Here is a 14996-nt window from a genome sequence, read left to right as displayed (position 1 = left end):
CGAATCTTATGTACCCTCCACCATGGATTGCGTAGGAACTTCTACTAAAGGCTGTCATCCACAATCGAATTACTTGGGTTGCGATAACACTTGCCGATGGCAAGGTATCGTAAAACTTTTTAACACTGTCTTCTAAATTGTAAGTTAGTCCATAAGGGGTATATATTAAACAAAAAAAAAAAAGGCCGATTAAATACGTATATAATTCAGTTTGACAAAATTTTCTATAGAAAGAAAATTTTGACAAAATTTTCTATAGAAAGAAAATTTTGACAAAATTTTCTATAGAAATAAAAACTTGACAAAATTTTCTATAGAAATAAAATGTTGACAAAATTTTCTATGGAAGTAAAATGTTGACAAAAGTTTCTATAGCAATAAAATTTTGACAAAATTTTCTATAGAAATAAAATGTTGACAAAATTTTCTATAGAAATAAAACGTTGACAAAATGTTCTATAGAAATAAAATGTTGACAAAATTGTCTATAGAAATAAAATGTTGACAAAATTTTCTACAGAAATAAATTTTTTACAAAATTTTCTATAGAAATAAAATTTTGACAAAATTTTCTATGGAAATAAAATGTTGACAAACATTGCTATAGAAATAAACTTTTTACAAAACTTTCTATAGAAATGAAATTTTGACAAGACTTTCTATAGTAATAAAATTTGACAATTTTTACATGGCTGTTAGAGGCCATATACTAACGAAATGTACCAAATTTCAACCGCATCGGATGACTTTTGCTCCTCCAAGAGGCTCCGGAGGTCAAATCTGGGGATCGGTTTATATGGGAGCTATATATAATTATGGACCGATATGGACCATTTTTTGAATGCTTGTTAGAGACCATATACTAACACCACGTACTAAATTTCAATTGGATCGGATGAATTTTGCTCATCCAAGAGGCTCCAGAGTTCAAATCTGGGGATCGGTTTATATGGGAGCTATATATAATTATGGACCGATATGGACCAATTTTTGCATGCTTGTTAGAGACCGTATACTAACATCAGGTACCCAATTTCAAACGGATCGGATGAATTTTGCCCCTCCAAGAGGCTCCGGAGGTCAAATCTGGGGATCGGTTTATATGGGAGCTATATATAATTATGGACCGATATGGACCAGTTTTTGTATGGTTGTTAGACACCATATACTAACACCACGTATCAAATTTCAATCGGGTAGGATGAAGCTTGCTCCTCCAAGAGGCTCCGGATGTCAAATCTGGGGATCGGTTTATATGGGGGCTATATATAATTATGGACCGATATGGACCAATTTTTGCATGTTTGTTAGAGACCGTATACTTAGACCACGTACCAAATTTCGACCGGATCGGATGAATTTTGCTGCTCCGGAAGGCTCCGCAAGCCAAATTTGGGGATCGGTTTATATGGGGGCTATACGTAAACGTGGGCCGATATGGCCCATTTTCAATACCATCCGACCTACAGCAATAACAACTACTTGTGCCAAGTTTCAAGTCGATAGCTAGTTTCGTTCGGAAGTTAGCGTGATTTCCACAGACGGACGGACAGCCGGACAGACGGACAGACGGACGGACGGACGGACATGCTTAGATCGACTCAGAATTTCACCACGACCCAGAATATATACTTTATGGGGTCTTAGAGCAATATTTCGATGTGTTACAAACGGAATGACAAAGTTAATATACCCCCATCCTATGGTGGAGGGTATAACAAAAGACAATTTGAATATGAGGTCATTGTACGTTCTCTGTGAACACAACCACCAAATAACCTTATGGATATGAGATGCAATAAATGAAATAAATATTGTAGACAACTTGAATGATAAAAAATAGAATTTCGAGTTTTTTGTTTTTATTTCTAGAAATTAGTAAGCTCTTTTTTCCCCATATACCTACTTAAACAATATATTGGGATGCAAGGGTAATTATGTATTTGTATTATATATTTATTAAAACATCATCTACATATTTGTGAACTTACAACTACGATTGAATTTAAGGCTATAAAGAAGAACGTCATTTATCTATTCTTTTCCATAAATCTACATATTTCTGTGTTTGTATAGGTGTATACATTAGGTTGGATCAAAAATATTTATATTGAATTTATTTTTTATATATTTAACTCTTTACTCCAGGGATGTACCTCTAGCAAAAACGAAATTTACATGCTAATTATACAGTATTTCCCATTTGAAGCAAATGTAAAACCGATTTACTAAATGAAAAAACAACCGTAATATTTACGATTGATGTTCGTTGACGAAAAAAATAATTTACGTTATACAACGAAATTTACGATTATTTTGTTGTATTAACAAATTGAACAAAATCGGAAATAGTACGAACATTTTTCGTTTAGTGCAATAATGTGTCAAGATATTTTAAATGGAATAAATATGGCCTGAACAAACTTTCGACCATATGAAAGTTCCGCCCGGCTGAAACCTATGTGAGACCAATATTTCGATGTGTTACACATGCAATTACACACAAAGAAAATTTCATTAAAAGTCAGCCAACGAAAAATTTTCATTGATATAACGAAATGTTTTCATTAATACAATGAAAATATTCGTTAATAGTACGAAACGTTACGTTGATTTGCAGAAAATTCGTTATATTAACGCAAAAATTCGTTGTATTAACGAATTTGTTTCATTGGCTGACTTTTAACGACATATTTCGTTAATACAACGAAACTTTTTCTATTAGTGTATGCAATAAATGTGAATTGAATGCCAAAGTCTACCCATATGGTTGGTATCAGCGTTGCCACAATAAATTTTTATTTTGGACCAGCATTTTTCCAAAATTGAATCAAAATTCGTACCAGCGGACCAATTTTCCAAATTAAATTAATATCATTTAAAAGTTAAATTTTTTCCAAAATTTTACTTCGATAGAAAATTTTGTCAAATTTTTATTTCTTTGTAATTTTTTTCTATAGAAAATTTTGTAGTTTTTTTCCATTCTTTTTGTTTTGTTATTGTTGGTTTTGTTCTTTAAGCATTGTTGTTGTTTTTTATTGCAGCTTAAAACCTCAATGTATGGTTTTAAGCTGCAATAAAAAACAACAACAATGCTTAAAGAACAAAACCAAACTAAACTACAAGTGTCAAATATTGTCAAATTTTTTTCTGTAGAAAATTTTGTTAAAATTTTATTTCTATAGAAACTTTTATCAAAATTTTATTTCTATAGAAAATTTTGTCAAAATTTTATTTCTATAGAAAATTTTGTCAAAATTTTATTTCTAAATAAAATTTTTGCCAGTATTTTATTTTTATAAAAATGTTTGCCAATATTTTATTTCTATAGATAATTTTGTCAATATTTTATTTCTATAGAAAATTTTGCCAAAATTTTATTTCTATAGAAAATTTTGCCAATATTTATTTCTATAGAAAATTTTTGTCAAAATTTTATTTCTGTAGAAAACTTTGTCACAATTTTACTTCTATAGAAAATGTCGTTGAAATTTTATTTCTATAGAATATATGGTCAAAATATTATTTCTGTAGGAAACGTTATTAAAATTTTAGTTCATTAGAAAATTTTGTCAAAAGTTCATTTCTGTAGAAAATTTTGTCAAAATTTTATTTCTATAGAAAATTTTATTTTTTTTAGGAAATTTTGTAAAAATTTCAGTTCTATAGAAAATTTAGCCAAAATTGTAGGTACATAGAAAATTTAGCCAAAATTTTATTTCTTTAGAAAATTTTGTCAATATTTTATTTCTATAGATAGTAATCGCAAAATTTTATTTCTATATAACATTTTTACTAAATTTTCTTCCTATAAAAAATTTTTGCATAATTTTGTATCTACACTAATAGAAAAGATTCGTTGTATTAACGAAATATGTCGTTAAAAGTCAGCCAATGAAACAAATTCGTTAATACAACGAATTTTTGCGTTAATATAACGAATTTTCTGCAAATCAACGTAACGTTTCGTACTATTAACGAATGTTTTCATTGTATTAATGAAAACATTTCGTTATATCAATGAAAATTTTTCGTTGGCTGACTTTTAATGAAATTTTCTTTGTGTGTATATAAAAATTTTTTAAAGTTTAATTCTATACAAATTGTATTCATATAGAAAATTTTGTTAAAATTATATTTCTGATTTCAGCTTAAAACCATACATTGACTAAACTACAAGTGTAGCTTAACCAACAGCTTAAGCCGGCTATCATGTAAAACCTTTTTTCGGAAGGTTCAAGTGTGGTTCACTTTTGGGTTTAGTGAACTGCCTGAATTTATTCTGATAATTGGTTGATAGTTTTGCTGCAAGTAGAGGATGCTGATGAGGAATGTGGTAATTCCGAAACGTGCGTCCATCCAACCATCTTGCAGTCTATAGGGCTTTGTCCAAATAAATTTGACAAACATTCTTTTCCTCTGTTGGTTAAGCTACACTTGTAGTTTAGTCAATGCATGGTTTTAAGCTGAAATCAAAAACAACAACAATAATTAAAGAAAAAAAAAACAACAATAACAAAACAAAACGAATGAAAATTATATTTCTATAGAAATTTTTGTCAAAACTTTATTGGTGTAGAAAATTTTGTCAAAATTTTATTTCCACAGACAATTTTGTCAAAATTTTATTTCTATGGAAAATATAAAAAAAATGCCGAAAATGGACCAACATTAACCAAATTCCATTTGGTCCGACCATCGGACCACATTTAAAAATGAATAATTTTTTGGACAAATTTGGCAATCCTGGTTGGTATAAAGGGTATAAAAAGTATTAAAAATTAATTTGTTATCTGCTATCTATCGGCCTATAATGTTTGCTATTAACTTTTTCGATGTTTGGCGGAAAATTCGTTCCAAGTCGATAAGACTGTTTTCCATATGTTTCTTATGAAAGAAAACAAATTTAATTTTCATAAATCGAACGCCTGGCTTCAAACTAGAAATAGTCATCACTTTTGAATGGGAGCAAAAATTACCATATACATATATGTGCATACCGGCCTTCATGGCAGCAAATGTAAAAAACCGAAATGACGCAAAAATGAATTTACGTTAAAAGTGGGTATTAAGTTCGAGTTTATCCGCTAAAATCGCTAAAGTGAAAACCAAATCAGTAAAAAAAAGACATAACATTATACATATTTGTTGCAAATTTTATTATAACTTGATGGGGAATAGCCCAAAGCAAATTTTCACAAAGTTTGTATTCCTTAAAATGGATTATTAAAGAAAAGTAATCGTGAAAAAATGACGATTTTAGCGGCTAAACTCCAACTTAATACCCACCCACCAAATTCTATGTTTAGCTTAAGGGACATCCTTCACATTACGGTGAAACCACTTTGAAGCTTTGAAACACTCAGGAATGTCACCAGTATTACTGAGGGGTGATAATCCACCACTGAAAAACTCATGAAATATATCTCAGTGTTTAAAGCATTTTATTGCCAAAAACTGAAATCTTTTGATATTCATAGCAAATGCATGATTGGTAGAAGAAATTAACCTTTAACGTTTAAAGCATTTTATTGCCAAAAACTGATATATTTTGATATTCATAGGAAATGCATGGCACGTAGATGAAATTAACCCTTTAGTTAAAATTGATAAAAACAGTCGAAACATCGAACTTGTTTGCTTTTACTACTGACTTTTTCCTTTGAGTGTAGGCTATTGTAGGAATTATAATAACTTATTATTTAAATTGCTACTGTTCATTGTGCCCACGCATTTTCGTAAATGACCCACCCTAATATTCTTGTACATGGCTGAGGCTAGCGATTTTGTTTTGAAAAATCTCCAATAGCAATCACAGATAGAAATTCAGGCAGTCATACACGCAGTATTTTTTTGAGATCATTCAAATTTTTGTTCAACGAGTACACCAACTTGTACATTATTTTATCTTGAAATTTCCAAGTGAATTAACGTAAAATTGTCCCATAACCAAAGTGTTCAATTTATATTCAAAATAAAAAACAAATCATCACGTTCGGTTTTCATTCCTATATAAAACAAAAAAAATATATATAGTAACAGATCAATACTACTCATGGATTCGTAAGTGTTTTTTCTTTCAAATACAGACTGTAATGATATGTGAAAATTAATAATAAATAATTGAAGTTCAAGTAACAAAATGACGATTGTGTCAACATTGCCTTGGTTGGCTTAACTCAATTAAAAAATATGTAAACAATTCTATTAGCAATTTTATCAATGTTTTTTTAGTTGTACTTCAGCATATCATAATCTAAAGTGGTCAATATCATTGAGATAGTGTAGGGAAATTAGATTTGTGTTTGGTGTATATCTACATGATTGTATAATTGTAAATCTAAATGATTATATATAATATACATCTTGTGTATTATAAAGTGCGAACTGTTTCCACAAGGAAAATACGGAATGATAATGAGCCTCTTTTTTTAATGGAATATTTGTGAAAATATGTTTCCACGATGCGAATGGGTTTAGTAACAAAAATTATAAAGTGCGAACTGTTTCAACTTGGCCACTACGGAATGATGATAAACCTATTACTTGAATATACAATTTTTTGAACGTTGTTTTTGTAGCACCAAAAGTCTAAATTGAAAGTGCGGAGGGTTCAAAAAAAGTGAACCCTCCAGGGCACTAAAGCCAATTTAACTCTACATATAAATTTGTCCAGTGTGAGAAAGTTTTCAAACTATAATAAATGACCTAAACATGGTGGAACAAATTATACACTTATGAAGCATAAGGATTTACTAAATTCGTATTTCCCACAGAATAGTTCATAATTTCTTAAAATTTGTAAATTTCACCACAAATAGCCCCATCATGAAATTCATACAGTGTTAAAGACCTTTTTGCAAATTAGAACTCCAATTTTTTCTTTCAGACTTCCACTTTTTTTTAACAAATGAAAAATATTTGCATATTTTTGTGATATCGGCGTTTGTAATATAGTTTAGTTAAATTTTTCTAAAATTTACCTATATTTGTATTCCGTTTTTTTTTAGTGTATATTTTTTATCAAATCTTGTTAAAACATGGATTGAAAAATATTTAACAAAACCTAAACTGTTTGCAAATGGGCTTTTGTCATAAATGGGTTTAAACATTCGAAAACAACTCAAAGCTTATACCCTTTGAACCAATTTCGTGCACCTCCATTAAAAAAAGCTTGTATAAAATTTAATGAATAATTTAAATTAGGATTATTTATTATATGAGGGTATGTATGTATAATTGTGTGCATGTCTACTCCTAATTCATCATTATCATCATTGTACCCTAAACCACATAGTGGTCAGAGATATAAAAACTTTGATCTGCCAAAAAATGTGCCTACCAGAAATATTGATTTTAGACACCATAAAATATATACCGATCGACTCAGAATCACCTCCTGAGTCGATCTAGCCCTTGGTGTCCGTCAGTCCGTCTGTCCATGTATTTGTTGTTCACAGGATTCCGATCGCAATTATTAACCGATCTTGATGAAAGTTGGTTCAGAGTGTTTTTTGGGCACAAGGACGAAGAAATCTGATCAAATTTAGATATAGCTCCCATATATATGTACCGCCCGATTTCGACAAATTGGCTCAGATTGCACTTTGGTATTAACCGCTCGTCGTCAAATTTGGCACAAAGTAATCTTTTTCATCACCCTTTAAGTCTGCAAAATTGAATCGAAATTTAGATGTATATATATATGTATATATGAATCGAAATTTAGATGTATGTATGTATCGCCCGATTTTCAAAAAATTGCCCCTAATAACTTTATTTTTGACAATAGAGGCCTCATTTATTAACTGATCGTACTCAAATTTTGCACAAGGTAACCTTTTGTGGTATCAATCATATCTGCGATATATCATACAAATTGGTTCAGATTTAGATATATGGTTTAGATATAGCTCCCATATACATATATGCATCGCTCGGTTTTCCCACATTTGGTCATAATACTGTTATTTATTCACGAATGTTACTTAAATTCCAAATTTTGATGTACTAGCTGATCGTATTTAGACTTACATGTAGCTATTACATAATAATATTGCCCGATTTTTCTAATTTTGGATTCATTACCCACAACTAATTGAGCGATTTCCACTTTTTTAATAATGGACTCAATGTTAGTGGCATACTAACTCTGTAGGTAGGTGCAAAATCAACTATAGCTCCTAATATCAGACATTTCTGCTCAGATTGTGACAAGACTCCCATAAACATGTACTCCTTAGGTTAGGTTAGGTTAGGTGCCAGCCCGATGTATCGGGCTAACTTAGAGTATTCAGTCCATTGTGATACCACATTGGTGAACTTCTCTCTTATCACTGAGTGCTGCCCGATTCCATGTTAAGCTCAATGACAAGGGACCTCCTTTTTATAGCCGAGTCCGAACGGCGTTCCACATTGCAGTGAAACCACTTAGAGAAGCTTTGAAACCCTCAGAAATGTCACCAGCATTACTGAGGTGGGAAAATCCACCGCTGAAACACTTTTTGGTGTTCGGTCGAAGCAGGAATCGAACCCACGACCTTGTGTATGCAAGGCGGGCATGCTAACCATTGCAGCACGGTGGCTCCCATGAACCCCTTATGTTCTTAAATATGGAAATGCGGTTTATTCTTATGTTTACTAATTCAGTGGGGGTGGTTTATGGTTTTATATTTTAATATAGCTTTGGTTTTATGATATAGTCGGCCCCGCCCGATTTTCTACATTACTTAGTTGTTTTTCAGTTATAATTAACCGGAGAGAAGATATTTCCATTTTATTTTCTGTTAACTGGCAGTTAAACCCTAACGGAGCTACATGAAAATGGGCGTGAATCGAATCGGGATGCCACTTTAAACTTTTGGAAAGGTTCACCTACTAAAAAGTCATTCATCTAGGTTCTCCTACACGCAAAGAAAAAAAAAACGTTTGGAAAACGTGTAGCGAAAACGTTTTTCTTTTGTTAGATTTTTTTGAATTGCTTCGAAAATTTTAAACTTTTATCACCAAAAAAAATCGTTTGTTACAAAATTTTTATTTTTTCAATAAAAAAAGTTATTTTTGAAACAACAACAGAGTCCATTTCGTTTATATCAAACACTGTTCTTTTCTGACTAGGTCTTTAATAAGACACATTTTACAGTTCAAAATTCAATATAGTACAATGTAATGTTGAACATTTTTTCGGAATCTTCCGAACATATGTGGAATGTATGTAAAAAAAAAAACTTTGGTCGCAGCAGGGATCGAACCCACGACCCTTGGCATGAGCGTCGGACGTAGCAACCACTGCTCCACGGTGCCAAACTAAATGTTTTTTTTTGTTAAATAAACTTTGTTTATTCGGTTCGTGGGCGCCGCAAGCTATGCTATATAAATATAACTTATATGGATATTTATCTATTGATGACCATAACAGGTACATAGCTCAGTGGTTAGTGTGTTGGCTTACAAAGTGCATGGTCCGCGGTTCGATTCTCCATCCAGGCGAAAGGTAAAAACATTTTAAAAATTTATAAAATCGTATAATTTCTTCTACATTGTTGGTATTACAGGAAAAGGTGTTAAGAACTAAAAAACCTCGTGGATGTGAGAAAGATGTGAGGGAAAATGAAATTAGCAAGAAAACAATGTTTTTTTTTTTGTGTTTGTCTTTATGAAATTGTTTTTACATCCTGGAAAAGAATAAAAGTTTATCACAAAAAGTATATACTTTTCTTCCAAATACACTTCCTTACAGCGAAAAGCAAATGAGAAACGAACTTTGTTTGTCTAAAATTTCGTTTGGGAGGAAAGAATTATTTTTTTGCGTGTATGAGAATAATGTGCCTTTGTGTTCTTTGAATTTATTGAATTTATCTGTGAAATAAAACCGAACTACAACCGTAAATTGGCATTGATATATGGGACAAGGCTATTGATATTTGCTTTAATTGAGTATTCCAATTAGTTACTTTAAAAATAATTTAATATAAAATCGAGCTGCTTAAACTTTTATGGTAGAATTTTCACTTTGTTCTTGGTGGTGACAGTTTTGTTACTTATTTCACTCGAAATCCATATCGAAATTTACTTGACTTATGTTTTCCTTCAGAAAATTCAAAACTTAAATGTAAGAAAATATTGTCACTCAAATCAAATAAAAACAAGTCATCTTTTAGATATGGAGAGAATTTGTCCATGTTTCTTCTCTGTATCTTTTCTCTTAGATTCACATGTACAACGATTTTGTATATTGTAAACAAACATTCACTTTATGTGCTTCGAGTGTTGTTAATAAAAATCCTCTCAATTATATGAGGGCTATGTGCCAGCAGGACGGACAAACTGTGTAAAGCGGTATGTGTTAGTGAGTGGTATTTTTTTGTTGAGAGTAATGGAGAAATCCTCTGAAACTGATCACTACACAAATGCGTGACTATCACGTTTGCAATGGATGTGTATATCTGACTATTTCTGCCATGGTTGTTTACTTACTACTGCTTTGGTGGTTTTGTTGTTGGATGATGTACTCACATATAAATGTGTTTTTTTTTTTGCTTTAATGTTTTTTTGCACATCTTTCTTTTGGAACTAATACTATTCCTCCACAAGTACCCTAACAACTATTATGAAAACGTATGGTGTTGTGTACTTCTTCCTATTATCTTCGTTTAGATGCACACTTCGTGTCCTTATGATCGTTCTAAAACAACTTTGAAAATGGAGCATGTATATACACACTGAAAAACAAAACAGATTTCTCAGACCCAAAGATTTTGTCTTTAATAGTTTTGGTAGACCCAAAAAAAAAAATAGTACTACTTGGTCTCTACACGCAAAGAAAAAAAAAATCAAACTTTTGTTACCAAAATTTTTTGTTACAAAAAATTTCATTAAAATATTCGTTAATAGTACGAAACGTTACGTTTATTTGCAGAAAATTTGTTAAATTAACGAAAAAATTCCTTGTTAACGAATTTGTTTCATTGGCTGACTTTTAACGACACATTTCGTTATTATAACGAAACTTTTTCTATTAAGGTGTCAGCACTTTAAGTCTTTCATAAGACACATTTTAAAGTTCCCTAGCAAAAATTTAATTTAAATTCCGAACATTTATGGAATATACCTTATGTAAAAATATACACCCAGAAAAAAGTGACACCTTCTTTAAGTTAAAATAAACTCATTGTGAAGAGACCGCCGAACTGTTTATAGTGCCAAAGAAATTTTTATTTGTTTGATGTGATTTTTGTAGAAATTAGGTAGAATGCATTCCATATATTACTTAATATTTTCCTATATTTATGTACCACTATACTGCAGAATGAAAAAAAAAATTAACTGATTAATTAATTAACATATATGTGGAATGATTTTATTGAACTTTTTTCATTCATTTGGACAAATCTTATATATTTGTGGGGGAGCCACCGTGATGCAATGGTTAGCATGCCCGCCTTGCATACACAAGGTCGTGGGATCGATTCCTGCTACGTCCGAACACCAAAAAGTTTTTCTACGGTGGATTATCCCACCTCAGTAATGCTGGTGACATTTCTGAGGGTTTCAAAGCTTCTCTAAGTGGTTTCACTGGAATGTGGAACGCCGTTCGGACTCGGCTATAAAAAGGAGGTCCCTTGTCATTGTGCTTAACATGGAATCGGGCAGCACTCAGTGATAAGGGAGAAGTTCACCACTGTGGTATCACAAAGGACTGAATAGTCTAAGTGAGCCTGACACATCGGGCTGCCACATAACCTAACCTAACCTAACCTACATATTTGTGGTAAACCTTTTATTTCAAATCTATTTATTTATTTATTTATATAGGCGATTTTTCTTCAATAAAAGACATATTTTATTAATATATTAAATATTTTTATTACGAATCAACAGCGTCGACTGGCCTTGAAATATTAGTTTATTATTCCACTATTTCCAATTTCCATGTAATGTTATCAACTGTAAAACGTATTTTTTTCTTCTTCTGTACCTTCCAGTTTTAATAAGTTCCTGCCTAACGATATCTTATTCTAGTTAATGAACTATTCCTAACTGCTTTCAGTTTAGGATTTTTTTACTGAAACAAGTAAATTTTATTATTTCACACAAAAATTTAGCTTAATGGAAATAAAATGGCTAAACTAAATAGATGAACATTTTTTCACTTTTTTCAGGGTGTATGTAAAAAAACTTTTCCGTGTTCGGTCGAAGCAGTGTTTGAACCCACGACCCTTTGTTTGTATTACAGAAAACGACTCTAAGAACTAAAAAACCTTGTGGAAGTGAGAAAGATGCGAGGAAAAATGCAATTAGCCAGAAAATATTTTTTTTGATAAATTTTGCGAATTTCAACTTAACTTACTATGGAATAAAGGGAACAATGCACATAATAGGCTTACTTGCCAATTGTTTTCCTTGTATAAATGTAACCAACACTACGTACTATGTTGGTTACATTTAAACAGATGTTATACAATGAATTGCATTATCGATGGGTGTTATGGAATAGTGGTCGGCATTTACATGAGATGATTGTACTTGAGCCATATTTTACTCACACTCATGATTTAGAATTCTTACTCACATACCAACTTCTATCGCAAATGCTTACGCACACTCGCCAATAAAACTGCGGTAAAAATTAAGTTTTATGCACGCCCACTCTATTGACTTACAGTGCAACTCTCAAATCACACTAATCACAAGAATTTTTCAAGCTTTCTCCAATAGATTCGAACTGAGTAACACTTATTATTTTTTTTTTTCTTAAAACTAAAAATTTGTCCATCAATGAGGTTTTATTTATTTCATAAAGAGTCAAGTCGCTAGACCATATATATCACAAAAACTACACAATTCCTTGAATAATTAACTTAATTTATAACAATAACATAAATAGTACACAAAATAGAATAATAAAAAGAATCACAGTAATTAACACACTCTCTTTTAAATCGAATGTGAAAATGAGCCCTAGTTTTATTTTGAGGTCGATTTTCATGCTTCATTTTGTTGAGGATCATATTAAATATGAAGCGTCGCCCCACATTTGTGGCCCTGTTTCATTTGGGCTCATGTTCCTGGGACACATTTTCATACCGCCATTTTTTTGCTTCAATGAGAAAACTTGAACAAGAAAAGAAAACTTGTTTGATCTAAAATATAATTTAGAGGAAAAAATTGTAATTTTTTGTCTCTAGGAAATTTATAGGATCATGTAAGTCATATCCTTAGTGGAATTTTTCACCCAGAGAAGGAATATGATCACCTCAAACATGTTTTAAGAGCAAAATGTTGTTTTTGGGTGGTGACCATGTAACATGGTTTTCGCAACCATGTTATTTTCTCGGAAATCATGCATCTTATTTCTTATTATGAGAAAATAACATTATAGTGACAAACATGTTACATGGTCACCATACAAAATTAAACATTTTGCTCTTAAAACATGTTTGAGGTGATCATATTCCTTCTCTGCGTGTTGGTGATAGAATTTTATGTTTAGTGTTTGACACTGTTTAATCCCAATCCGAGAGAGTTTTTGTATAGTTTGAGACAGTTGATAAAAGGCACAATCGAAACTGTGGACTGGACTGGAAATTTCCAGTTTTCTGGGATTTATACAGTGTGTTTGAAACACCCTCAAAAAAATCGTTTCTTTAACATATACCCCAAACACATTTTGCTTCAGGCATACATATTTTCAGGATTGGTCCAAACAAAATATTGTTTGTATTGTTAAAACATATTATGTTTCACCTCAGACATACACTGTTAGGAAAAAATTATAATGAAATTTTCTTTGTGTATATATATTTTTAAGTCGCCAATTGAATACTTCCATTATTTTACTTGCAGCATACTATCTAGGTCTCTCTTTCTAAACACATATATGTTTATAGGCTATTTCTAAATTGATATATGTTTGCATCCAAGCACATTATATGTACAAACATTTTATGTCCCAAACATAATATGTTCTAACATATTAACATATATGTCCCAAACATGTTATGCTAGTTTATGAACATCCCAGTAAAAAAAGCGTCGCCAAAAAGTAGTGAAAATTGCAAAATTGGCGCAGAAGCGATGAATTTAACACGGGCTTGTCATAGGACGGAAGTCCACCATTTCAACAGCCGTCGCACTGAATTTGCATCACTTCTTACTCTGTGATTCAAATTCAGTGTTTTGGATTTGAATTCAAAAATGTTGTCATATTTTGACAAATAAATAGTTTTTAAATTTTTTTTTATAATTTTTAATGCATTCTAACGCTTGTCCGATACGTTTGAATTAAAATATTTTGAAATATTTCTTGAATGGATTTAGAATTTTTTTTCGACAAAATTTCAATAATTTGTACCATTTTATTAAAGCTTACTCTGTTTTTAACCTTTTTGAAACGGAAAAATTAAATTTACCCATTAAAAATAAGAAAAAAGCGGCTTATAAATTAATTGAATTAAATGAACTTCCTGTGTAGTGGAAATAAAGAACATCTTTTGGAAGTGCTTTTAAAGTTATGCCATTGGAAGAACTTCCAAATTTTTTGCTGGGATAATATGCTTGCACTTAAAAATATTGTGTTAAAAAATTTGAGTTCCAAACATATAATTTTTACACCCAAACATATGAAAACAGTATTTTTCGTCCGTGCATCAACTATTTAAAAGAATAGTAAACCAAACTGAGATATGGCCGAATTTGGCGCTGAATTGAACACCGAAAAAAAGTAAACTGTTTTATAGTAAGAATGAACTACCTCACGCGAAAATTCAACTAAATTGCACTCCACAATTTGAGATTTCCACAAAGCGTTGTTAAAACCAGGAAAATTTAATGTCCTGTTGTACTTTTTAACTGTAGTTTACGATGGCGCCAAATCATGACCATTTTAACTAAATTCTTACTAGTTTTGGGAATCAAATGTTATTTTGCTTTAGTTCATATTGAACTTATGTGTACGATCATTGAACTTTAGCTCATAAAATGTTTGAGACATACAT

At 31.2% G+C, this 14996-nt stretch overlaps 1 protein-coding gene across 3 annotated transcripts in view; it reads left to right on the top strand.

Annotated features, from left to right (window-relative positions):
• Positions 1-14996, top strand: part of Drat (Death resistor Adh domain containing target) — a 43638-nt gene that overhangs the window by 7236 nt on the left and 21406 nt on the right. Inside the window, exon 1 of one of the 3 annotated variants that reach the window (XM_075312916.1) lies at positions 5926-6063. The exons of the other annotated variants lie outside the window; for them this stretch is intronic. Coding sequence (XP_075169031.1) covers positions 6056-6063 — 8 coding nt within the window. The 5' untranslated portion in view covers positions 5926-6055. Of the gene's footprint in view, positions 1-5925; positions 6064-14996 lie in introns of those variants that run through there. 3 annotated transcript variants of the gene reach the window in all.

The sequence above is a fragment of the Haematobia irritans genome, chromosome 5 (genome assembly GCF_050003625.1).
Source record: "Haematobia irritans isolate KBUSLIRL chromosome 5, ASM5000362v1, whole genome shotgun sequence".
Classification (NCBI taxonomy): domain Eukaryota; kingdom Metazoa; phylum Arthropoda; class Insecta; order Diptera; family Muscidae; genus Haematobia; species Haematobia irritans.
The sequence above is the reverse complement of the archived record's forward strand: the minus strand, read 5'-3'. Positions and strand labels throughout refer to the sequence as shown.